The sequence below is a fragment of the Notechis scutatus genome, chromosome 6 (assembly GCF_049901735.1).
Source record: "Notechis scutatus isolate UNSWTSFEM ecotype Mainland chromosome 6, rNotScu1.2, whole genome shotgun sequence".
NCBI lineage: Eukaryota > Metazoa > Chordata > Lepidosauria > Squamata > Elapidae > Notechis > Notechis scutatus.
This window is the reverse complement of record NC_142014.1, coordinates 78,545,038-78,570,380: the sequence shown is the minus strand read 5'-3', so window position 1 is coordinate 78,570,380 and position 25,343 is coordinate 78,545,038. Positions and strand designations below refer to the sequence as shown.

Sequence of the window (25,343 nt, the reverse complement as noted above, 5' to 3'; positions counted from 1 at the left end):
AAACAAATGGTTATAAGATGCAGATAAATCTAGCATTGGTTCATTAATATAATCTTGAAATTGAAGCATACTGGCTGGGGAATTCTGGGAGTTGAAGTCCCACCCATCTTAGAGCCTGCTGGCTGGGGAATTCTGGGAGTGGAAATCCGCCCATCTTAAAGCCTGCTGGTTGGGGAATTCTGGGAGTTAAAGTCCACCCATCTTAAAGCCTGCTGGCTGGGGAATTCTGGGAGTGGAAGTCCACTCATCTCAAAGCCTGCTGGTTGGGGAATTCTGGGAGTGGAACTCCACCCATCTCAAAGCATGCTGGCTGGGGAATTCTGGGAGTTAAAGTCCACCCATCTTAAAGCCTGCTGGCTGGGGAATTCTGGGAGTGGAAGTCCACCCATCTCAAAGCATGCTGGATAGGGAATTCTGGGAGTGGAACTCCACCCATCTCAAAGCCTGCTGGCTGGGGAATTCTGGGAGTGGAAGTCCACCCATCTCAAAGCCTGCTGGCTGGGGAATTCTGGGAGTGGAAGTCCACCCATCTCAAAGCCTGCTGGCTGGGGAATTCTGGGAGTGGAAGTCCACCCACCTCAAAGCCTGCTGGCTGGGGGATTCTGGGAGTGGAAGTCCCACCCATCTCAAAGCCTGCTGGCTGGGGAATTCTGGGAGTGGAAGTCCACCCATCTCAAAGCCTGCTGGTTGGGGAATTCTGGGAGTGGAAGTCCACCCATCTCAAAGCCTGCTGGCAGGGGAATTCTGGGAGTTGAAGTCCACCCATCTCAAAGCATGCTGGCTGGGGAATTCTGGGAGTGGAAGTCCACCCATCTTAAAGCCTGCTGGCAGGGGAATTCTGGGAGTGGAAGTCCACCCATCTTAAAGCCTGCTGGCTGGGGAATTCTGGGGGTTGAAGTCCACCCATCTCAAAGCCTGCTGGCTGGGGAATTCTGGGAGTTGAAGTCCACACCTCATAAAATTGCCAAGCTTAAGAAACAACGATCTAGAGAATTCTGCTTGCTGTCGCTCAAGGTTGCCTTCGAGTGTTCAGTCCATTGGGCCTTCAAGGACATCGCTATGTCACTTTCTTGGCAGCCATCCAGAATTGGCTATCAACTTCATCCAGGCGATGTCCTTTTTTTCAATTTTCGTATCTGCGCTTCCACTTTCGAGGGTCCCAGGCGGACGTTCTGAATCTGTCTCCTCCATTTTATAGCTTTCAGCATCTTCCCTGTTGCAAAAACAGGAACAGCCGCCTCTCAGCATGACCAGGCACCAACTTGCACACTGAGCTTTTCTTGCAATGTGTGAACAGGCCCTGAAGATTCGCAGGCTGGCATTTACTCTTTTCCAAAGATTTGAACTCGTGACCCAGCGGAATAATTTTATTTTATATTATTTTACTTTGTTGTGTTTTTTTTGCAGCCAGCCAATCTCAAGCTTCGCTGGTTGTAATTTCCCTTCTGGTCCTCCTTAGCAATGAATTAGCCAAAAGTTGACAGGAAAGCTTTGCTTTGCGCTGGCTGTGGGAGGCTATAATGCTGGGCATCTGGAATCGGTTTGCATATATGATGTATCCTTGCGTCTTCCAGTCCCAAAGCCACGCAGATTTCGGTGTATAAGAAAGGAGGGTAAATCTTTTATGTTCTAAATTTGGGCACCCGAATGTGCACAGCGGGGCCTTGCACACAAATATTTGCAAAATGCATTGGCTTGTGACACGACTCCAGAGGAAAATAGACCTGGGGAGAAATGGCGTGCAAGTAGAAAATAATTAAAAAAAAAACATTTCAACAACTGGTCTTCCTTTTCTTAGTTGGAAACCGATTCAGTTAAATCATAGTTTTACTGAACTACGGTAGTTCTCAACTTACAACGTTCGTTTGAAATCATTTGAAATCACAAGGGCACTGAAAGAAGTGACTTAGGACCGGTCCTCGCACTTATGACTGCCGCAGCAGCCTTAGGGTCATGGGGTCAGAATTTGGGTGCTTGGCAACCTGGATGCATTTATGATGGGTTGCAGCAAAATTTGTGATGTTCCCAACTGGTTTTCAACAAGCAAAATCAATGGGAGAAGCCAGAGTTCACCGCAGTTTAATGGCCATTAAATGCAGTGATTTACTTAACGATCATGGCCAAAAAGGGTCAAAAAAACCAGGCGTAACTCACTTAATGACTGCTTTGTTCAGTAACGGAAATTCTGGTCCTCCAATGTGGTCATAAGTTGAGGGCTAACCTGGTACAGTTTTCCAACTAAACCACAGTTGATGAACTTGCACCCCACGACAAGCCTCAATAAATCACAACAGTAGGGCCTGTGGAACAAAATACAGGCAGCCCCTGATTTACGACTGCAATTGACCCAAACATTTCTGTTGCTAAGTGAGATGGTTGTTAAGTGAGTTTTTAAGAAGAGATTGGACTGTCACTTGTCTGAAATAGTATAGATTCTCCTGCTTGAGCAGGGGGCTGGACTAGAAGACCTCCAAGGTCCCTTCCAGCTCTTATTCTATTCTTGTTCTGTTCTGTTCTATTCCATTCCATTCCATTCCATTCCATTCTTATTCCCATTTCCAATTCTATTCCTATTCCTATTCCATTCCATTCCATTCCATTCTATTCTATTCTATTCTGTTCTCAATGAAGATTCTATTCTGTTCTGTTCTATACTTAATAAAGATTCTATTCTATTGTAAATAAAGATTCTATTCTATTGTATTCTATTCTCAGTAAAGATTCTATTCTATTCTATTGTATTCTATTGTATTCTATTCTATTCTAAATAAAGATTCTATTTTCTTCTATTCTATTTTCTTCTATTCTATTCTCAATAAAGATTCTATTTTATTCTATTCTATTTTCAATAAAGATTCTATTTTATTCTATTTTATTCTATTCTCAATAAAGATTCTAATTCTAATTCTAATTCTAATTCTAATTCTAATTCTAATTCTAATTCTGTTGTCTCCTGAAGAAGCATGAAGTTGGCCAGTTTTTAAACGATTTGATGACTGAATTGGCAATTACTGGGGTTCTTGCGGTGCACGAGTCATAAATCAGGCTGTTCCTGCTCTTTGAACTTGTCAGCCGAGATCCAGAATCCTTGTAAATCAAGCATAAAAGCTTCCGTCAGGCTGGTTTGTGGTAAAGGAGTTGCGAAGGGCCCTGGCAGGGGAGGAACACCCAGAAAGAACGGCAAAAGTGATTCCAGGGCTGGACGGCTGCCACCTCACTGCCGTCCTGGCCTATTTGGGGGATAGGTTGGCATTTACTATTTTTCTCTTTCCATGAGGAAAGGAAAGTTTGGAGGATGAAATCCATGTAGATCCCCAGTACAGGTAGTCCTCGACTTACGACAGTTCGTTTAGTGGCCGTTCAAAGTTACAGCAGCACCGAAAAAAGTGACACGGCTGTTTTTCACATGACCCTTGCAGAATCCCCAAGGTCCTGTGATTAAAATTCAGACACTTGGCAACTGACTATCCTGTCCTATATCCTATATCCTATATCCTATATCCTATATCCTATATCCTATATCCTATATCCTATATCCTATATCCTATATCCTATATCCTATCCTCTATCCTCTATCCCAGGCGTTGCCAACCTTTTGGACCTCAGGGACCACCAAACTCATCATTTTAAATCCCGCAGACCAGAGACCCTGGGAAAATCCCCCCAAAAAAGTATGCAGGAAAATCCCCCACCCCGTTTTCCTACCGATTGATCGTTCTTTATTTGGGATTGCAGGATACCGTCTCCAGCTCCATTCTTGGGGAGGGGAAAGAGACTTTTGGCTTCATGCAAGGAAAACAGCAGAAGCAGCAGAAGTCCTTCTTTCTCTCCTTCGAACTCCGCCAGAAACGAATCTTTGCCAACGCAGGCTCTTGGAGCAGGAGGGCTTGCAGGGGTCCCAAAGACTCATTTCTGGGGGGAGTTTGGGGGAGAGAAAGAAAGACTTTGGCTGCTTTCCTTACGTGCAGCCAAAAGCAGAAGAAGAAAGAAGTGGGAAGAAGCCAGGCACATGGGGTGCGTGGGGTAAGTTTCCCCCCTCCGCCCTTTCCCCCACTTCCCTTACTACCTCGTGTTGTTCACAATGCAAGTGATGCAAGCCTTGTGTTCCCACACAGCCTGGATTAATTGCTTTGGGGGACCTCTGGGACATTTTTTTCTGCCACGGACCACCAACATTTTCTCACCGGACCACAAGTTGTCCCTGGCCCACTGGTTGACGACCAGTGCTTTATATCCTTCCCTATCCTATCTATCTATCCCATATCCCCTATCCTATCCTATCCTCTATCCTCTATCCTATCCTCATCCTATCCTCTATCCTATCTATATATCTTATCCTATCCTATCCTATATCCTATCCTATCTATCCTATCCTACTCTACCCTATCCTATCCCTATCCCATCCTATCCTATCCTATCCTATCCTATCCTATCCTATCCCTATCCTCTATCCTATCTTATCCTATATCCTATCTTATATCCTGTCCTATCCTATCCTATCCTATCCTATCCTATCCCCTATCCTATCCTATCCTCTATCCTCTATCCTATCTTATCCTATATCCTATCTTATATCCTGTCCTATCCTATCCTATCCTATCGCCTATCCCCTATCCCCTATCCTATCCTATCCTATCCTCTATCCTATCTTATCCTATATCCTATCTTATATCCTGTCCTATCCTATCCTATCCTATCCTATCCCATATCCCCTATCCTATCCTATCCTATCTCTATCCTCTATCCTCTATCCTATATCCTATCCTATCCTACCCTACCCTATCCTCTTTTCTATCCTGTTGTTATTAGTATTGAATGCCACCGTAATCCCCCAGGAGTCTGTTGGCTGAGATCCATTGAGCAGCTTCATGCATTCGCCTTTGAAATCCCTTTCAGAAAAGAGGCATTTTGTGAGAAACCATTTTCCGGGATTCCACATTTTTCTGCTGTTATTAAAAAAAAAGAAAAAAAGAAAAGCTTTTCAGGTTAATGCAGAAATAGGGTGGAATGAATGGTATATGTGAACTACCTGGGGACCAGATTTGCTGTCTCTTCTTAGATTAGGAGCTCATAGCTGTATTTCTAAACGATTCAAGGACTCATTTCTATTTTGGAAAGGTTTTTCAGAGACGGATGGAAATGAATAGAGCAGGCGTCCTTGGGAGTTCTCCACATTTAACCAGCAGAATTGTGAAGGCAAAAAATGACATTTTCCTTGGGCAGGATTTTTTCTACCCCTATCGCTGAAACAAAATGCCGAGCAGAGGAAGAGCGATTGCTTTTGCTTGCCCAGGATAATAGAGCTGAAATGGGACCTGGGAGGCCATCTAGTCCAGCCCCCTGCTTGAGCAGGAGACCCTATGGCATTTCGGACAAATGGCTCTCCGATCTCTTCTTTTAAAAACCTCCAGGGTTTTTAAGCACTCACAACTCTTGCAGGCAAATCGTTCCAAGTTGGTTGAATTGCTCTCACCAGGAGGAAATTTCTCCTTATTCTAGGTTGTTTCTCTCCTTGGTTAGTTTCCATATCTTGCCTTTTGGTGCTTTGGAAAATAGCTTGACCCCCCGGATCTTTGTAGAAGCCTCCCAAATATTGGAACACTGCTATCATGTCTCCCCTAGTCCTTCTTTTCATCAGACTAGACGTACCCAGTTCCTGCAACTGTTCTTCATATGTTTTAGCCTCCGGTCCCCTAATCCTCTTTGTTGCTCTTCTCTGCACTCTTTCTAGAATCTCCACATCTTTTTTACATCGTGGTGACCAAAACTGGATGCCGTATTCCAAGTGTGGCCTTACTAAGGCTTTGTAAACCGGTACTAGGACTTCACACGATCTTGATTCTATCCCTCTTTTAATGCAACCTAGGATTGCGTTGGCTTTTTTTGGCTGCTGCTCCATTTTGACTTTACAGCTCGTCCTTGACTTACGACCACAGTTGGGGAGATAATTTCTGTGTCAACTAAAAAAAAATACTCTTTTGGTTTTTTTAGTTGCCAGCAGAAAGGAAGTGGGGGAAAGCAGTGCATTCCTCAAATGCTTCAGATATTTGCTAGGCAGCTGAAGCTGTTGGCACACAAGATTACTGGAGAGCATGATTGATGACTCTTAGTTGGATGTGTCCCATTGGAGAATATACATCCAGGGGGTGGGGGAAGACCAGGGTCAAGGGAGAAATAACAGATTTAACAGATAATCAGAGTTGGAAGGGACCTTGTCAGTCATCTAGTCCAACCCCCCGCCCAAGCGGGAGACCCTACACCATTTCTGACAAATGGCAGTCCAATCTCTTCTTGAATGATGTACCTTAGCGTTAGCTGCACCCAGGTAACGCCAACATGGTCACTCCTAATAAATCAAATTGTTTTACTCTGAGAGATGTGGCTAGAGACTTATGATTTGAATGGGGATGGCTTTGTCGGAGCCCTGACATTCTGTTGCTAAGCTACACAGTTGTTAAACAAGCCCTTATGCAAGATTATGCAACTTTTTGGGGGGGGGCCAAGATTGTTAAGCGAATGAGTGCTGTTGTTTAAGTAAATCACACACACTGATGTTAAATGAATCTGGCTTGCTCTGTTGACTTCGCTTGTTGGAAGCCAACTGGGAATGTTAAAAATGGCAATCACATGACCTTGGGATGACACTAAATACAAGCTGATTTTTGAGAGCCAATTGAGTCTCGTGGTTAAGGCATCCGGTTAGAAACCAGGAGACTGAGAGTACTAGTCCCACCTTAGCCCTGAAAACCGGGTGTGTGTGACTTTGGGCCAATCACAAGGAAAAAGTGAGTTCTAGTCCCGCTTTAGGCATCAAAGTCAGCTGGGTGACTTTGAGCCAATCATCAGGAGGCGATGAGTTCTAGTCCCGCATTAGGCATGAAAACCATCTGGGTGACTTTGGGCCAATCACTGGCAGACAATAAGTTCTCTTCCCACCTTAGGCATCAAAGCCAGCTGAATAACTTTGAGCCAATCACAGGGAGGCGGTGAGTTCTAGTACCACTTTAGGCATGAAAGCTGGCTGGGGGGCTTTGAATCAATCACCAGGAGACAATGAGTTCTAGCGCTGCCTTAAGCATGAAAGCCAGCTGGGTGTCTTCGGGCCAGTCCCTCTCTCCCAGCCCAATCCACCTCACAAGGCTGTTGTTGTGGGGAAAATAGGAAGAGAGAGGAAGGAGTATTGGATATGCTCACTATCTTAGGTTACTTATAAAAATAGTAAAGGTGGGATTTAACTTTAAATAAATAAAATAAATCACACGTGATGTGGCTCGCTGACTGACACTGGTAGCCCGTTCCAATCCCCACGGATTGCAAAACACAAAACTGCAAGACAAGCATGTCCATAAATCAGAAATCCCAGCTGCTTGAAAAGTGCTAGATTTTCCTGGAACTCTTCTCTGTAAACAAAGATGTATATATAAAGTGACTTTGGCAAAAAACAGCTGCTTCTTCCTCTCGGGTGGAACTTGTTTGCCTTTCGAACTCTGGGGTATGTTTTTGTCCTACAAAACATACAAGATGCAAAAGGAGACAATCCCGTTTGTGGTTCTGTGGTGGTTTTCATTTTGGACCAGGTCCCAGGCAAGTTGTCCCACCTTCACAATGGTGGCAGAGGCTGTGGGGTGTCGCATCCAAGGGATTCAGCCAGTGGTGGGATTCAAATAATTTAAAAACCGGTTCTCTGACCTAATGATTTCTTCCAACAACCAGTTCACCAAATTGCTCAGAAAGTTAACAATTGGTTCTCCCAAACTGGTGTGAACCGGCTGAATCGCACCACTGCATTCAACCACTGAAACTCGGTTGGCTTTGGGCTGGCTGTTTTCTCAGCACAACGTACCTCACAGGAGGGTTGTTAAATGACAAATGGAAGTGTCAGCTTTGGAAGAACGGTTACAGGAACTGGGCATGGCTAGTCTAGTGAAGAGAAGGACCAGGGGAGACAGGATAGCAGCCTTACAATATTTGAGGGGCTGCCACAGAGAGGAGAAAGGGGGTCAAGCTATTTTCTAAAGCACCTGTAGTCCAGACAAGGAATCATGGATGGAAACTGAACAAGGAGAGCTTTAACCTGGAAATAAGGAGAAACTTTCTGACAGTGAGAACAATCAACCCATGGAACAGAAGTTGCCTTTAGAAGTTGTGGGAGCGTCATCACTTGAGGTTTTCAAGAAGAGATTGGACTGCCATTTGTCAGAAATGGTGTAGGGTCTCCTGCTTGGGCAGGGGGTTGGACTAGATGAATTGTAAGGTCCCTTCCAACTAATTATCTGTTATCTGAAGCCATATTCCCCGCTGCCACATAGCCTGGGAGAGTGGGAGGGGGGTGATTTCAATTAAGTAGCTCTAAGTAGACAAAATAAAATTCTTCTGTTAGTCCAAGGTCGTTGAGTATGGCGCAGGATGAAATAAGGATCGTACTTTTGGAACAGATCGTGATTGGGCCATGTGATGTGATGACGGCCAAGGAGGGATGGATTTGTCGTTTGAGAAATTGTGGAAAGCCCGAAAAAACATTTAGATTTGGGATTCCACAGATGTGCCAGGTGCTCTTCTAATAAAGGTACTTTTGAAATACGTTTGTCTCGGAGTTACTGATTGGAGTGGAGGTTTGCTGGAACGCTGACAGGAGGAACACTGTATTCCAGTTGGAGGAAAGGGGAGAGAAACTTGCTATACAGTTAGTCCTCGACATATGACCACGACGGAGCCCAAAATTTCCACTGCTCAGCAATTGTGAAGTGAGTTGTGCATATTTTACGACCTTTCTTGTGACAGTTGTTAAGTGAATCATTGTAGTTGTTGAGCTGCTAACAGGATTGTTTGGTGAATCTGGCTTTGCTTAGGAGGAGGTTAGAAAAAGATCACATGACGGCAACCGTCATAAATATGAGTCAGTTTCCAAGCACCTGGATTTCAGTCCTGGGATGCTGCCATGGTCTTAAGTGTGAAAAACAGCTGTGAGTGATTTTTTTTTTCAGTGCCATTATAACTTCGAACGGTCACAACTGTTGTAAGTCGAGAACTGCCCGCATTGCCATCTTAATTTCCTGGGGAAGCAATGAAAGTGGCTAAAATTGCATCCTAAGGTTTATAAGTCATCTAGGGAGAGAGAAAGAGAGAAAGAAAGGCAGAGCCTGGGCTGTCTGTCAGCCCTCAGATGGGGAGTCAACAGCCCTAGGTCTGGAGGTAGCTGATGAGGAAGAGGAGGAATAGCTGGGTTCAGTGCCTGATGCATAGATGTACAGAAGGCAGAGGAGAGGAGAGCAGTGGAAATCTATGGGCTGGTCCTCGGGACGGAAGATCCACCACTGCTAGCAAAGCCCCACCCTAGCTCTGGGGATAAAAGGCAGAGGGGTGGAGACGAATAGGTGTGGCAGAAAACTATTCATCTCCCTGCCGGATGGACTTGTTAGCCTGCAGTGAGAGAAACTTTTTGACGAGGAGAGCAGTGGAAATCTATGGGCCGGTCCCTGGAACAGAAGAGCCACCACTATTAGCGAAGCTCCACCCTAGCTCTGGGGATAAAAGGCAGGGGACAGAGACGAATAGATGTGACAGACAACTATTCATCTCCCTGCCGGACGGACTTGTTAGCCTGCGGTGAGAGAAACTTTTTGACGAGGAAAGGAGAGCAGTGGAAATCTATGGGCCGGTCCCTGGAACGGAAGAGCCACCGCTATTAGCGAAGCTCCACCCTAGCTCTGGGGATAAAAGGCAGGGGGTGGAGACGAATAGAGGTGGCAGACAGCTATTCATCTCCCTTCCGGACGGGTTTGTTAGCCTGCGGTGAAGAGAGAAACTTTTTGCCAGGGCTCCTAATAAAGTAATGTTTTGAGTTCATATCAAAGGGTCAGTCATGTTTGGGGAGCTGGGTGAGAATACAGCCACACCCAAAGACAATACGTCACCTGGATAGCCCAATAGCTCTGGGACATCATGAAGAGACCGTAATTGCTTTATCCGGCTTATATGAGTCTAATGCAGGTTTCCAGCAAGGAGAACTGAGGCGTATTTCAGGAAGCATCATCCTTACGATGATATCATGGCAACTGTAGTGCCAGATGAACTCAAGCAAGGCTTGAGTCAGAAAAAAGCAACTTGTCTCCCTGATTCTTCGAACAGTGAGATCAAGGTTCACGCCCTTCGTTCTGACTCTGGTTTTCTGCACGTGTGTCAGCGATTCACCCAACGGAGAAGCTAATGATCTTCGGGAAATGAATTTCATCAAGAGAATTGGGAGAGATGAATCAGAGAGGCCACCTGTTTTATTTGATCTGATGTTAGGAAGGAGAATTTCTGCTGTATTGGTCAAAGATTCTGGGGGGAAATATATATATATATTTATATTTTCTTGGCCTCTCGTTGCAGGCAAACTCTGTAAAGTTCACAGCATCTGCTTTTAAGGTTGAAGTCCAAACCAGGATTGCAGGAGGTTAAGGACTTCAGGCTGTTAGCTCAAAAACAGGAGGAGGAAGGACTCCACATACATCAGTTTGTTTAGGGACTGTTTGAAGTTGCACCGGTACTGAAAAAAAGGGACTTATGACCACTTTTCCCCACACTTATGACCATTGCAGCATGCGGATGCTTGACAACCGGTTCATATTTATGATGGTTGCAGTGTCCCGGGTCATGTGGTTACCTTTTGCGACTTTCTGACAATGGGGAAGCCAGATTCACTTAACAACCATATTAATTTCCCAATTTAACAACTAAGTATTACACTTAACGTGGAAAGAAAAGTCGTAAGACCAGGGGCAAAACTCACTTAGCAGATTTCTCACTTAGCCAATATAACTTCTGGGCTCTGGTGAGTTCTAGTCCTGCCTTAAGCATGAAAGCGAGCTGGGTGGGCCGATTACCAGGAGATGGTGAGTTCTAGTCCCGCCTTAGGCATGAAAACTGGCTAGGTGGGCCACTTACCAGGAGATGGTGAGTTCTAGTCCTGCCTTAGGCATGAAAACTGGCTAGGTGGGCCACTTAATGAAAGCTGGCTGGGTGGGCCACTTACCAGGACATGGTGAGTTCTAGTCCCGCCTTAGGCATGATAGCCAACTGGGTGACTTTGGGCCACTTACCAGGACATGGTGAGTTCTAGTCCCACCTTAGGCATGATAGCCAACTGGGTGACTCTGGCCACTTACCAGGAGATGGTGAGTTCTAGTCCTGCCTTCGGCATGAAAGCTGGCTGGGTGATTTTGGACCAATCCCTCTCTCAGTCCAACCCACCTCACAGGATTGTTGTTGTGGGGAAAAAGAAGAGGAGGAAGGTGTGCTGGATATGTTCGCCGTTTAGAGTTGTTTGTAAAAATAATAAAGGCAGGATATAAATCAATAAGTAAATCAGTAAGGGTGAAAGGTAAACCGGCTTTGCTTAAGTCCCTTTGTCTTTCACGGGACTCATACAATTCCTATCCAGTGACTTTTGCATCCTGATGATAGTCACAGTCCAAACATCTGCATCTGTTGTTTCCCCCAGGATGCTGTCCGTGTGGGAATGTTACAAAACTTGCCAGTGGACAAAGCTGGCCCTAACCCTGTTTTCCCCCTTCTCCAGTGGTTAGAGATGCCAAAATTAGAGATGTCAACTTCGCTTTGTCGCCTGCTAATTGCTGCCAATCAAACAGATGTTTGCAGCCTAGCTGGAAGAGCTCTATGACTGTTTACATGACGTGTGACAGTCGGAGCATCTGTGCTGTGGCAAGATAGACGGGAAGCTTCACCTCATCCTTTCCCAACCTGGCGCCCTCAGTTTCCCAAATGTTGAGCCAGGATTTGGAGTAGGTGGCTGGTGGCTGGATGCTAGTTGCTAGTTCCAACCAGGCCGATGTTTCAGGTGTGGCCAAAGAGCATAGTGGGTTGTCTAGATATTCTAGGGTCTTAGTTTAGTTCAGTTTGAAAATGTATTTGCCTCTCTTTGTGCATTTGAACCAGATTTTGCAACCAGCTCTCCAGCTCTACTGTTTCCAGATATTTTGGGCTTTGCCTAAATCCCTTGATAGTGCGATGTTTGGATTATAGGCGCTGAAGATAGAACATACGAAGGGCATCAAGATGGAGGAAAGTTTGCTAAAAATAGTTTGATGCTTGTATCTCAGACCACCTCCACTTCTTCTTCTTCTTCTTCTTCCTCCTCCTCCTCCTCCTCCTCCTCCTCCTTCTTCCTCTTCCTCTTCCTCTTCCTCTTTTTCTCCCTCCTTCCCCTCCTCCTCCATCACCCAGAATTCATAGATTCCTGGTTACTAGTCTAGCATCTTTACCAGGATTGTGGGAGATAAGATATCCCTTTTAACCTTGATCAAATAAACCAATTTTATAATCCTTCCTTCTGCTTCTAACAATATTTAATCCCTTGAAATAATCTCCCAGACCTAGAAGTTGATTTCTTTTCATTTTTTCTTTACTCCTTTTTGCATTTTTTTTTCAAAATTTTAACAAACATTCTTTGCAGAAAACATTTTCCAGGCCTTTCCTTTGATTCATCATTTGTGTTTCCCTTTTAATTTTTAAACTTTGCCCAGTTTATTTTCTTCTTTTTTACAGCCAGTAAACCATCCTGTTCCAAATAATTCTTATTTGTAGTTTTCACTTTCGATACTTCTGTCTTGTTAGATAAAATTTGTTGGACATATGTCATTCCTTCATTAAATAGCCATAGCCATAGAATTAGACATCATTACTGAGAACATTGGTATTGTAGTTATTAATTTCTGGTTCCATTCTTCAAATATCTCCTTTAATATTTCTGAGGTTTAAACATTTAATGTCATGTTGCAAATCTCAGTATTAATTGATGTCAAGAATAAGATTATGTATTTTTTGTTCTGCTTTGAATCTTTAGTGTCCACTTTCTAAAATCATTGCTTTATGTCATCTTTGTTATGAATAGGTCTGTTTCCTATGACAAGCTGTTTATTTTCTATCACTAATTACCAGGGCTTTGCGGGAACATAATGCTGCGCCGCCCACATTGCTCGCGGGAACACAAGGCTTGCATCGCTTGCATTGCGAACAACACGAGGTAGTGAGGGGAGAGGGGAAAAGGTGGAGGGGGGAACTTTCCTCACTCTCTCCATGCACCTGGCCTGGCCACCAGGCTGCTTCTTTCTGCTTCTGCTTTTGGCTGCATGCAAGGAAAGCAGCAAAAGTCTTTCTTTCTCTCCCCCAAACTCTGCCAGAAATGAGTCTTTGGGACCCTGCAAGGCCTCCTGCCCCAAGAGGCTGCGCCGGCAAAGACTCATTTCTGGCAGTGTTGGGGGGACTTCTGCTGCTTCTGCTGTTTTCCTTGCATGAAGCCAAAAGTCACTCTCTCTCTCTCTCTCTTTCTCTCTCTCTCTCTCCCCTGAGAATGGAGCTGGAGACAGTATCCTGCAATCCCAAATAAAGAATGATCGATTGGTAGGAAAATGGTGTGGGGAATTTTCCTGCAGTCTTTTTTTGGGATTTTCCCAGGGTCTCTGCTGCTTTCTGCAGAGACCCTGGGAAAACATCCAAAAGGTTGGCGACCCCTGATCCAGAGCACTTGTGGGCAATCTCTTGTCCTCTCCTTATCTGGAGAGAGTCTAAGGAACCTGTCTACCTGCCAGTTTCTTAGTCTTTGTCATCATATTGTTAGATCTGCTATCATGGAGCAGCGTTCAGTTTGCCATGCTTGTTCTGAAAGTCCAATGCTCCACCCATACTATGCGCTACATTCTATGTTTTTCAACCTTGGCAACTCTAAGACGTCTGGACTTCAAATTTTAACCCCAGGGGGAATTTTGGGAGTTGAAGTCCAGACCTCTTAAAGAGTGGCCACGGTTGAGAAACACTGCCGTAATATGACACTCTCACCAGAGTGTGTTTAGCCACAAGAGACCACTGTCAACATAAATGTAAAATGTTTATTGGAGAAGTTTTCTTATGCCATTTCTGTTTATAACCCTGGATCACAAGAGGAGAATCTCTCTTCTCAAGCAGGGAGGGAGGAGAGGCTGTTTTCTTGGGAAAAAGGGAAGGAGGCGTGACAGTTCGCATTCATTGTGAGAATTCTTCTTCCAGGTTCCTTCGTTTCCTTCTCGTGCGACTAACCTGTTCTTTCTTTTTTTCTTTTTCAAAATAACATTTCATTGTCTGCAAATCCAGCCGGCAGCCAGCAAAGCAGGCGAGCCAATTCAGAAAGGCAAATTTTCAATCACCTCACTTCATATTCATAACAAGCGGTCCAGTGGTGGGATTCAAAAAGTTTTACCCCCCGTTTTGGTGGGTGTGGCTTGGTGGGCGCGCTTTGCACGTGGGCACACACTTTGCATGCGCGCGTATGCCAAATGTGTACTTTGCACAGGTGCAGAGGCCTTTCAACTCACCTCCTGCAAGCCTGCACTCTCCAGGTCACTTCAGCAGCTACCACGCGTGGCACTCGCTGTGCCGCGCAAAGCAGCTGCGCTTCAAAGAAAAGTAAAGTCCTCCACTTAGGCAAGAAAAACCAAAAGGACACATACAGATTGGGTGAAACCAGGCTCAATAGCAGGAACTGGGAGAGGGATCTTGGAGTCTTAGTGGACAACCAGCTAAATAGGAGCCAGCCGTGTGCAGCAGTAGCCAAAAAAGCTAATGCAATCCTAAATTGCATGAACAGAGGGATACAATCCAGATCAAGTGAGGTACTAATACCATCTACAAAGCCTTAGTAAGACCACACCTAGAGTACTGCATCCAGTTTTGGTCACCCACACTATAAAAAGATGTTGAGACTCTAGAAAAAGTGCAGAAAAGAGCAACCAGGATGATTAGGGGACTGGAGGCTAAAACATATGAAGAACAGTTCCAGGAACTGGGCCTGGCTAGTCTAGGGAAGAGAAGGACCAGGGGAGACAGGATAGCAGTCTTCCAATAGTTGAGAGGCTGCCACAGAGAGGAGGAAGGGGTCAAGCTATTCTCCAAGGCACCTGAAGGCCAGAGAAGGAACAATGGATGGAATCTGAACAAGGAGAGATTCAACCTGGAAATAAGGAGAAACTTTCTGACAATGAGAACAATCAACCCATGGAAAAGAAATTGCCCTCGGAAGTTGTGGGACCTTCATCCCTTGAGACTTTCAAGAAGGGATTGGACTGCCATTTGTCAGAAATGGTGTAGGGTCTCCCGCTTGGTCGGGGGGTTGGACTAGATGACTTATAAGGTCCCTTCCAAGTCTGATTATCTGTTTTTAAATTCAGAGGATAAAGATGAGTCTGGGAGCCCAGGCGGGCAGGTGGGCCCAACAGCAGAGCAGTGGGAGAACCAGTTCATTCTCCACTGCTCATCGCCGCTACCAGCTCAGCTGAACTGGGCTGAACTGGTAGAATACCACCACTGAAGCAGTCCTCAGGTTACCACCATTCATTTAGTGACAATTTGAAGTTACAACAGCACTGAAAAAGTGACTTATGACTCTTTTTCACACACATGACTGTTGCAGCATCCCCATGGTCACCTGATCAACCTTTGGACGCTTGGCAACTGTCTCATACTTACAACGGTTATAGTGTCCCAGGTTATGGGATCACCTTTTGTGACCTCCTGACAAGCAAAGTCACTGGGGAAGCCAGATGCCCTTAACAACCGCGTTACTAACTGAACAGTTTGTTTATTTGTGTTGTAGAAAGTTAGCATCTACCCCTCTCCTAGAAGAATGAAATATTTTGAGAAATATTAAAAAGGCAGAATATTATATTTCCCTGGATGAGAAGGGGAGAGAAATGCTTTTCAAAAGCAGCCCCCACCTTCCTTAATAGCCCCCAGCAGATGTCAGCATTTAAGAGATAAAGAGATAGATAGCTCTATTCATAAGCAAGTACCCTCATCCAAGATCCAACAGAGGTAGGATTAGCTCTCAGCCACAATAGGAATTGCCCAACAAGCCCCTTCATTGCATCTGCCAAACTTCAACCAAACTTAGCTCAGACAAACTCCTAGGATTTGTACTTTGCCTATACAGCCAGCTATGACCCCTACATGGCCCCATGGGAGTCTGACAAAAGCCAATAGAATGCATGTTCTTGCACAGGAACAGGAAGCTCATGTGCAAAGCCCAAGATAAGTTTTTTTTTTTTTAAAACCCACTCTCAACTCCATGGGATCAGCTGCACCAGAATCATGGGCTTGGTGGTTCTGCTTCATCATTAAACAATATTTCCAATCAGCCTCCATGTTTCCAGTGTCTTTCTCCTGGCTTGGAACTGAACCAGAAGGATATTTCTTCCAACAGTGTCAGAAGCATCACAATTGAAATAAAGCACATCATGCAACATAAAACTTAAAATAGCAAATACAAGATTAAAAATATAGGTACGAGTTAAAGGAATATTTCAATCCAGAAGTATCTGAAGCGTAGTGAGATGCTTATTCCTACCTATAACAACTGCAGCGATTCACTTAACAACTATGGCAAGAAAGGTTGTAAAAGGGAGCAAAACTCACTTAACCCGTCTTGCTTAACAACAGTCATTTTGGGGTTCAATCGTGATCGTAAGTTGAGGACGACCTGTAATTGTTTGAGCAACCATTTGTCTTGCCTGTTTCTTTGCCGTTTTTCTATCCCTCTGAGGGTTGTGAGCGTCCCTGTCAGTGGTAATCAGGATTTATTAAAAGAAGCCAGCGAGAGGCGGGAGAAAATGTTTTGCAGAGATTAAAGAGGATTGTGAGCTGATCTTGGGCTGAATTGCTAGGCAGCTGGATCTGTTTGCTTAAGTCAGCATCTCGCTTAAGGAAACTGCTTCTTCTTCTTTTTTTCTTTTCCTGTCTCTGCCGTCCTTGAGTGCAGCTTTAGAAGAAGGGAGATAGACAACATTGGAGACCTAACGTTGAAGATAGAAGTAGTCCTTGACTTACAACAGTTTGTTGAGTGACCGTTGAAGTTACAAGAGCACTGGAAAAAGTGACTCTGGGTCGTTTTTCACATGACCGTTGTAGCACCCCCTTGACCATGTGATCAAAATGCAGATGCTTGGCAACTGGTTCATATTTATGATGGTTGCAGCATCCTGGGGTCACGTGATCCCCTTTTGCGACCTTCTGACAAACAAAGGGGAAGCCAGATTCACTCAACAACTGTGTACCTAACTGTCATGCCCCTGTTGGAATCTGATTCCGAGGAGGAGGTTGAACAGCTGACAGGGAGTGGGAGTGTGGCTCCGGTGGCTGTGGAGGAAACTGGGGAAGGGCACAGTCTGGCTGGGCATTCAGAGGAAGACCCAGGCCCACCCCCTCTTCAACCTAGGACACGCAGGGAGGAACAGATAAGGGAGCAACGTGGGTTATGGGGGAGAAAAAGGTCCTGATTCCCTTCATTAGCTGCATCTGGGAAAACAGGATTTAAAAAGGGCGTTTGCGCAGAGCACCTTGCTGGAAGCAAAGCCTGCATTATCTTTGTCAAGTCTTATCTGGATTCTGGCATCCTCTCAATTGTGTGTGTTTCGTATTCTTTTGAAGTCTGCAATTCTTTATCCTGAGCTGTCTCATTAATTGCTGCAGTGTGGTTTGTGTTGGTTTTTATTTATAATTTATATGTACTTTGGGGTGAAAAGGAATTTCTTCTCTTTAAAAACTGTTCTTGGGAGAGTTTTTTCTCCAGCCGATGATAACTGGACACTGGAGGCCAAGTTGGAGGAATTAAAGGGACTTTACCTACTTTTGTGACTTTGTTCCTTTTGTGCCATGCCCCTTTGGGTCATCACACTAACTGAACAATTGCAGTGTTCATTTCACTTAATACCTGTGACGGGTTATAAAAGGGGGCAATTTAATTTCACCAATATCTTGCTTAGCAGCAGAAATTTTGGGCTCAATTGTGGCCATAGGTCGAGAAGGACTACCTGTACTTGGGTGGGGGGGGGGCAACCTGGCCTCTCCTTCCAGCTGAAAAGACCTTCCCTCTCCCTCAGTGTTAATAAGCTCAGAGGAAAAATACTCGATCCATCCCAGCATGCACTTTTTTTGAACTTGAGTAAGGTGTGATAACATCTTTAAAGGAGATAGGGAACTTTGGAAGGGTGAGTTCTATTCCTGCCTTTGGCATGAAAGCTGGTGGGTGACTTTGGGCCAATAACCAGGAGATCATGAGTTCTAGTCCCACCTTAGTATGAAATCTGACTGGGTGAGTTTGGGCCGGTTACCAGGAGAATGGCGAGATCTAGTCACAAATTAGGCATAAAAACCGGCTGGGAGACTTTGGACCAATCACCAGGTGATGGTGAGTTCTAGCTCTGCCTTAGGCATGAAAGTCATCTGGGTGGCTTTGGATAAATCACCAATGGATTGTGAGTTCTAGTCACAGATTAGGCATGAAAACTGGCCGAGAGATTTTGGGCCAATCACCAGGAGATGGTGAATTGTAGTCCCGCCTTAGATATGAAAGCCAGCTTAGTGATTTGGGGCCAGTCTTTCCCTTTCTTTCTCTTTCTTCTCTTTCTCCTTCTTTCTCTTTCTTTTTCTTCTCTTTCCCTTTCTCTTCTCTTTCTCTCTTCTCTTTCTCTTTCTCCTCTTTCTCCTCTTTCTCTTTCTTTACAGCCCAAACCACCTCACGGGGTTTGTTGTTGTGGAGAAAACAAGAGGAAGAAGAATTGTTAGGTATGTTCACTGCCTTGGATTATTTATATAAATAATCATGGCAGAATCTAAATAAAGCACATCAAGTGTGAACATATTAAGATATTGAATTTAGTTCTCAGAACAGCAAAGTGTACAAGACACCAGAACACACAAAAATTGTAGTGGATTAGTTAGAGAGCGCTGACTCATGCATGAGGCAATCTACGTGCTGATTGGTTGCCATGGGTGGAAAGGGGGAGTTTCCCCCTTTTCCCGCCTTTTTTTCTTCTGTGGGTTCTGTATACTGTAAAAATTTACCTCATGATGATGTTGCTGCATTCCAGATAGTCTTGTGTTCTTCTTTTTCTGGATGATGACAAAGACTGTTGTCAATTTAAACGTTAAATATATTTAATATTTATAGAAAAGACCACATGTTTGTGTCAATGTCTCTGACTTCATCTGGACCCTGACAGAAGACATGAAAAAAAAATGGCTGGCTTCCCACAGCGCAGTTCTCCAATTTAATTTTAGCCATTATACAGTCAACCTCCTATAGGCCTTAATTTGATTTTCCCTGCTTTCTTTTGTTTCTTTCCTTGTTTATACCTGCAGCCAGGCCAGGGTAGTTTTTTTTTTAAAAAAACAACAACGGCGACTAATCTCACTTAGAGACGTGAGGACAATGAAAGCATGCAAATATCCCTAAAAGGCATAAGATTAAGGAGGGAAACGCTTGTTTGTCCAAATAAGGATAAAGTTCTTTTCGCATCTTTAAGCGTTTTGTTTTTCCAGGAAGCAAAATGTGAAACTTTGAAGCTTCTGCTTTGGGGGGGAAAAGAATCGAATAATAATAATAAAAAAGATAGCCCTGAAAACTTGAGGCATGGTAAACATGCACAAATACAAAGTAAAATCTCTCAGGCCATGTGTCTGATTGCGTTTGTGTGGAATTTGCAACTCATCTCCATGTTTCAGCCACGTCTTTACAGCCCCAATCTTGGCTGTAGTTTTAAGCTGGATTGAATTTTGAATTGACAAAGCCGGCAGAATCCTGAGCCTCCGGCTTCCTTTCGGCTCCCATTTTATCTTTTTGTGTTCTGGGGGTTGATTTGCGTTGCGTTCCCATTATCTGGCTTTTTTTCCCCCCACCTCCCAAATCTTTGGAGGGAGACAATGCAATTTCACCCTTCTCAGATACGGGCTGTTGGGATTTGGGCGAGAGAGGCTGCACTTTGGCTGTGGTTTCCCAAAAAGATGGAGACACAGAGCAACAACTTAGTAAGGTTTCCTTATTCCGTAGTCCTCGACTTTAGGACCGTAATGGAGCCCAAAATTTCCATTGTTAAGTGAGACAGTTTTGAATGAATTTTTCTCCCTTTTACGACTTTTCTTGACACTGTTGTTAAGTTAGCAATAACAATAGCATTTAGACTTTTATACCGCTTCATAGTGCTTTCCAGCACTAAGGCAGGACTAGAATGTATCCTCTCCTGCTTTCTAACCTGGTGCCTTCATGACATATGAACTGTTTCCTCCAATGTTCTCCAATATGCAGGCCTTCAAGGGCCAACTTTCCTAGTCATGTTGTTGGCCAGCAAATCTGAGAACCAAAGTCCCAGCCACGTGGGAACCAGGTTGGAGAAGGTGGTTGGGAATGTGCAATGCTGAGTCTGTTTCTGCTGTTTTGACAGGAGGCGAAGTGTTTGCTTATTCTGGTTTGCGATCTCTTTTCTCCCTTTTGGGCCAAGGATAAGTCAGCGTTCTTGAATTATGGCACCCAGTGGTGGGATTCAATTTTTTTTTTACTACCGGTTCTGTGGGCGTGGCTTGGCAGGCATGGCTTGGCGGGCGTGGCAGGGGAAGGATACTGCAAAATCCCCATTCCCTCCCCACCCCACTAACCTGCTTTCCAGCTCCATTCTCCTGTGCAGGGCAACCAAAGAAGACCCAGCTGATCAGCTGTGGGTGTGGCTTGGTAGGCATGGTGTTCTGTGGGCGTGGCTTGGCTTGGTGGGTGTGGCAGGAGAAGGATACTGCAAAAAACCCATTCCCTCCCCACCCTACTAACCTGCTTTCCAGCTCTATTCTCCTGGGCAAGGAAACCAAAGAAGACCCAGGCAATCAACTAGGAGGCAGAGAATAGATGGGGGTGGAGCCAATCAGAGGTGGGATTTGCCGGTTCTCTAAACTAGTCAAAATTTCTGCTACCAGTTCTCCAGAACTGGTCAGAACCGGCTGAAGACCACCTCTGGTCCCCATCCCACTAACCTTGGTGGGCGTGGCAGGGGAAGGATATACTGCAAAATCCCCATTCCCTCCCCACCCCACTAACCTGCTTTCCAGCTCTGTTCTCCCGTGCAAGGCAACAAAAGAAGACCTAGCCGATCAGCTGGGACTCAGGAGGTAGAGAAGAGATGGGGGCAGGGCCGGTCAGAGGCGGTATTTGCTGGTTCTCCGAACTACTCAAAATTTCCGCTACTGGTTCTCCAGAACTGGTCAGAACTGGCTGAATACCCACCTCTGATGGCACCGCTCTTGGAGGTCTGAATAGGAGGGGAAGGAAATGCTTTTCAGTAATGGGCTCTCTGTTTTTCTTCTTTTCTCTTAGGATAAGCAGCACCCCAGGATCTGCACTCTGGCAACCTTGTTTATTGTTTTCCATCACGCTTTCAATTTAGGAATACAAAAATTACTTTTGCCATCATGTCAGGGGACATGTGGAGATGGACCTGCCTTGGCTTGCATCTTGTCTTCTGCACTGTGGGTCCATCTTCGGCCACTAGGCTGCTGCCCTCTCACCCAAAGAAACCTTTCTTGACCTTCTCCTCAGAATCCACTGAGATCTCCTTCAATCACTTGGTGGTCGACAAACGGAAAGGATCTATTTACGTGGGGGCTATCAACTGGATCTACAAGCTCTCCAGCGACCTGGTGGTGGAGGCCCGTCACGAGACAGGTCCGGATATTGATAACCCCAAATGTTATCCTCCCAGGCTGGTCCAGCCATGCAACGAACCGTTGACCTCCACCAACAACGTCAACAAGATGTTGTTGATCGACTACAAAGAGAACAGGTTGATTGCCTGCGGCAGTTTATACCAGGGGATCTGCAAACTCTTGAGATTGGATGACCTGTTTAAACTTGGGGAGCCCTTCCACAATAAGGAGCACTACCTCTCTGGGGTGAATGAGAGCGGCTCCGTGTATGGAGTCATTGTTTCTTACAGCAACATGGATGACAAGCTGTTCATTGCCACAGCGGTCGACGGGAAGCCTGAATACTTCCCCACCATCTCTAGTCGGAAGCTCCCGAAAAATTCGGAAGCGGAAGGAATGTTTGCCTACGTTTTCCACGATGAGTTTGTGGCTTCCATGATCAAAATCCCATCAGACACGTTCACTATCATCCCAGACTTTGATATCTATTACATCTACGGCTTCAGCAGTGGTAATTTTGTCTATTTTTTGACCCTTCAGCCTGAGATGATTTCCCCGTCGGGTTCTACCACCAAGGAGCAGGTCTACACCTCAAAACTGGTCCGCCTCTGTAAAGAAGACACAGCCTTCAACTCTTACGTTGAGCTGCCCATCGGCTGCGAAAAGAACGGGGTGGAATACCGGTTGTTGCAAGCCGCCTATTTATCGAAGGCGGGATCCATCTTGGCTAGATCTCTGGGGATCCTGCCAGAGGACGATGTCCTCTTCACAGTCTTCTCCAAGGGGCAGAAGAGGAAGCTGAAATCCTTGGACGAGTCGGCCCTTTGCATCTTTCTTCTGAAGAAAATCAACGACCGGATCAAGGACCGGTTGCAGTCCTGTTACAGGGGAGAAGGCACGCTGGATTTGGCTTGGCTCAAAGTGAAGGATATCCATTGCAGCAGCGCAGTACGTCTCCATTCTGGCTAGGTTTTTGGTTTTTTTAAAACCATTTTAGCTGGGTGAAAAGGCTGAAGGACCTGAAAATTCAGCCCAGATTTAGGGAGAGGTTTGGTGACGAGTGGGTTTTGTGAGTTGGGAGAAACATTTAGGAAAGAGTCTATGGCAGTGGTGGCTAACCTTTTTGGGCTCCTGTGCCAAAAACTGTGCACATGCTTGCATGCTCGCGCTCGTGTGCCAGCACCCAGACGGCAATGTGCCCCCCACGTCCCTTATGCATGCACGTGTAATCCCTACCCACCCCTGTAGCCCCTTACCTGCACTGCGCCTCACAGCTGATTTTCGGCCAGTTTGAGGTCTTTTTTGGCCTCCCAGAGGCTTCAGGAAGGCTTCTGCAAGCTTTTCAGGCCAAAAACTAAGCCCGTTTCGTCACTTCCGGTATTTCCGGAAAAACAGGAAATGATGAAACAGGCCTAGTTTTCATCCTGAAAAGCCTGCAGAAGCCTGCAGAAGCCTTCCTGAAGTCTCTGGAAGGCTGAAAAAGGCCTCAAACTGGCCGAAAATCAGCTGTGAGGCATGTGCATGTGCAGTGAGGTAAGTTTGCCTGCAGTTGGCGTGCTGGCACAAATGGCTCTGCATGCCACCTGTGGCACGTGTGCCATAGGTGTGCTATCATGGGTCTATGGCAATGATGCCTAACCTTTTTGTCATTGTGTGCTGAAAGTGTGCGCATGCACATGAGACAGCACGCACACATGCCTGAAAATACAATACAATGCACGTGCGATCCCCTCTCACTCATACCGTCCCCCTGTGTATACCTGTGGGACCCCCATGCCCTCCCGCCCCCCACGCATGCGCAAGCATCTCCCGCATGCACCCCACTCTCCACGCATGCAAGGCATATAACAGAAAATCAGCTGGCTGGCAGGACGAGTGCGTGCATGCGCAGTGGAACTGAGCTGGGGTGATGGCTCGTGTGCCCGCAGAGATGGCTCTGCATGCCACTTTCGGCATGCGTGCCATAGGTCCGTCATCACAGGTCTATGGAGATTCTCAAATTATCCAGGTCATGGTTGTCCGCCAAAGGTGCTTTTTGTCAGGAAGCAACTGGACTTTCTGGTTTTTCTTAGAAGACGTTTCACTTCTCATCCAAGAAGCTTCTTCAGCTCTGACAGGATGGTGGGGAATGGAAGTTGGAGCTGAAGAAGCTTCTTGGATGAGAAGCGAAAAGTCTTCAAAGAAAAACCAGAAAGTCCAGTTTTTTTGTTTATTTATTTATTTGTCAAGCAGGTATTAGATAACAGGTATAAGTATAAACATGATTATGAATACATGGAATGGGTACGAATAAAAAGAAACAATAGGACAGGGACGGTAGGCACGTTGGTGCGCTTATGCACGCCCCCTACAGACCTCTTATTAAAGGGGTGAGGTCAATAGTAGACAGTCTAAGGTTAAAGTTTTGGGAGTTTTGGGAAGAAACCACAGAGTCAGGTAAAGTGTTCCAGACATTGACCACTCTGTTGCTGAAGTTCATATTTCCTGCAATCGAGTTTGGTGCAGTTTACTTTGAGTTTGTATCTATTGTGTGCTCTTGCATTGTTGCGGTTGAAGCTGAAGTAGTCATTGATGGGTAGGACATTACAATGGATAATTTTATGTACTACGCTTAGGTCGGACCGTTGCTCTTGAAAAAGCACCGTTGGGACATTTAAGAAAGAGCTCCTATGGGATATACCTTGATTTGTGCAAATATCCATAGCAATCTAACTCCTAACTTAGTAGCTCTCGTGGGGTCCTTGAGTTTGGTGGTTTATAAACTTCACTCCCTTCTAACACTGATGATGTTACCTAGTTGGGTAATGAAATGTCTGCAAGAAAGCCGCCAAGCTCAGAGAGCACCAAAGATGCCACAACTCCTCCTCCTCCTCCTCCTTTTTGAGCTGTGTGAACATCAACTCCCAGAATTCCCCTGTGCTGCCTGGGGAATTCTGGGAGTTGAAGTCCACACAGCTCAAAGCTGCCAAGATCGAGAAACACTGCTTTTTAACCAACATACTACACTGCAGCAGTAACCAGAGACAAAGAAGCAATAAGATGAACAAAGAATATGGGGAATTCTTGAAATACTTCATCCCTTTAAACCCCAATTGATGTTTGAAAACAGGCGGCAAAAATCTACTTAGGATGCAAAGCAAGTTTTGCACTAGAGATTGTCTCATTCTTCCTGCCTCTCTCTGATTCCTCAGATGATACAGTACACAAAGCAAAAATAAATTGGTTTTAGACCCGAGATTGCAAACAGAATAAGGGATCATATCAAGGTCTTTATTTTGATTTCCTCAGATGGGAAAAGCTTTGCATGATTGGCATAAAAATATTATCATTTTCTTACGGTATTCAGATAGTGGGATATTTTTGTGGGAACTGAAGTCCACACATCTTAAAGCAGGCTGGCCTGGAGAATTCTGGGAGCTGAAGTCCACATGCCTTAAAGTGGACAATGTTGGAAAACGTTGCTCTAGCCAGTGTAGACAAAATTAGTCTTTAATCTTCTGTGGAGTTTATCTCTTGGTCCATCTTACCTCGTAGTGTGGTAGAACCATGGTGACGCAGTGGTTAGAAAGCAGTATTGCAGGCAAACTCTGCCCACTGCCAGCAGTTTGATCCTGAAAGGCACAAGGTTGACTCAGACTTCCATCCTTCGCAGATACATGAAATGAGGACCCAGATTGTTGGGGGCAACAGGCTGACTCTGTAAACTGCTTAGAGAGGGCGGTAAAAGTACTGTGAAGCGATATATAAGTTTAAGGGCTATTGGAAGGAAGGAAGGAAGGAAGGAAGGAAGGAAGGAAGGAAGGAAGGAAGGAAGGAAGGACGGACCATGGTGTCACAGTGGTTAGAAA

General features: G+C 45.3%; 1 protein-coding gene across 1 annotated transcript in view; it reads left to right on the top strand.

Moving 5' to 3' along the window:
• Window positions 1-25,343, top strand: part of PLXNA4 (plexin A4) — a 557,017-nt gene that overhangs the window by 20,145 nt on the left and 511,529 nt on the right. The window contains exon 2 of the mRNA XM_087968909.1: window positions 21,167-22,443. Within this exon, the coding sequence (XP_087825035.1) occupies window positions 21,262-22,443 (1,182 nt within the window). The 5' untranslated portion in view covers window positions 21,167-21,261. The remainder of the gene's footprint in view (window positions 1-21,166; window positions 22,444-25,343) is intronic.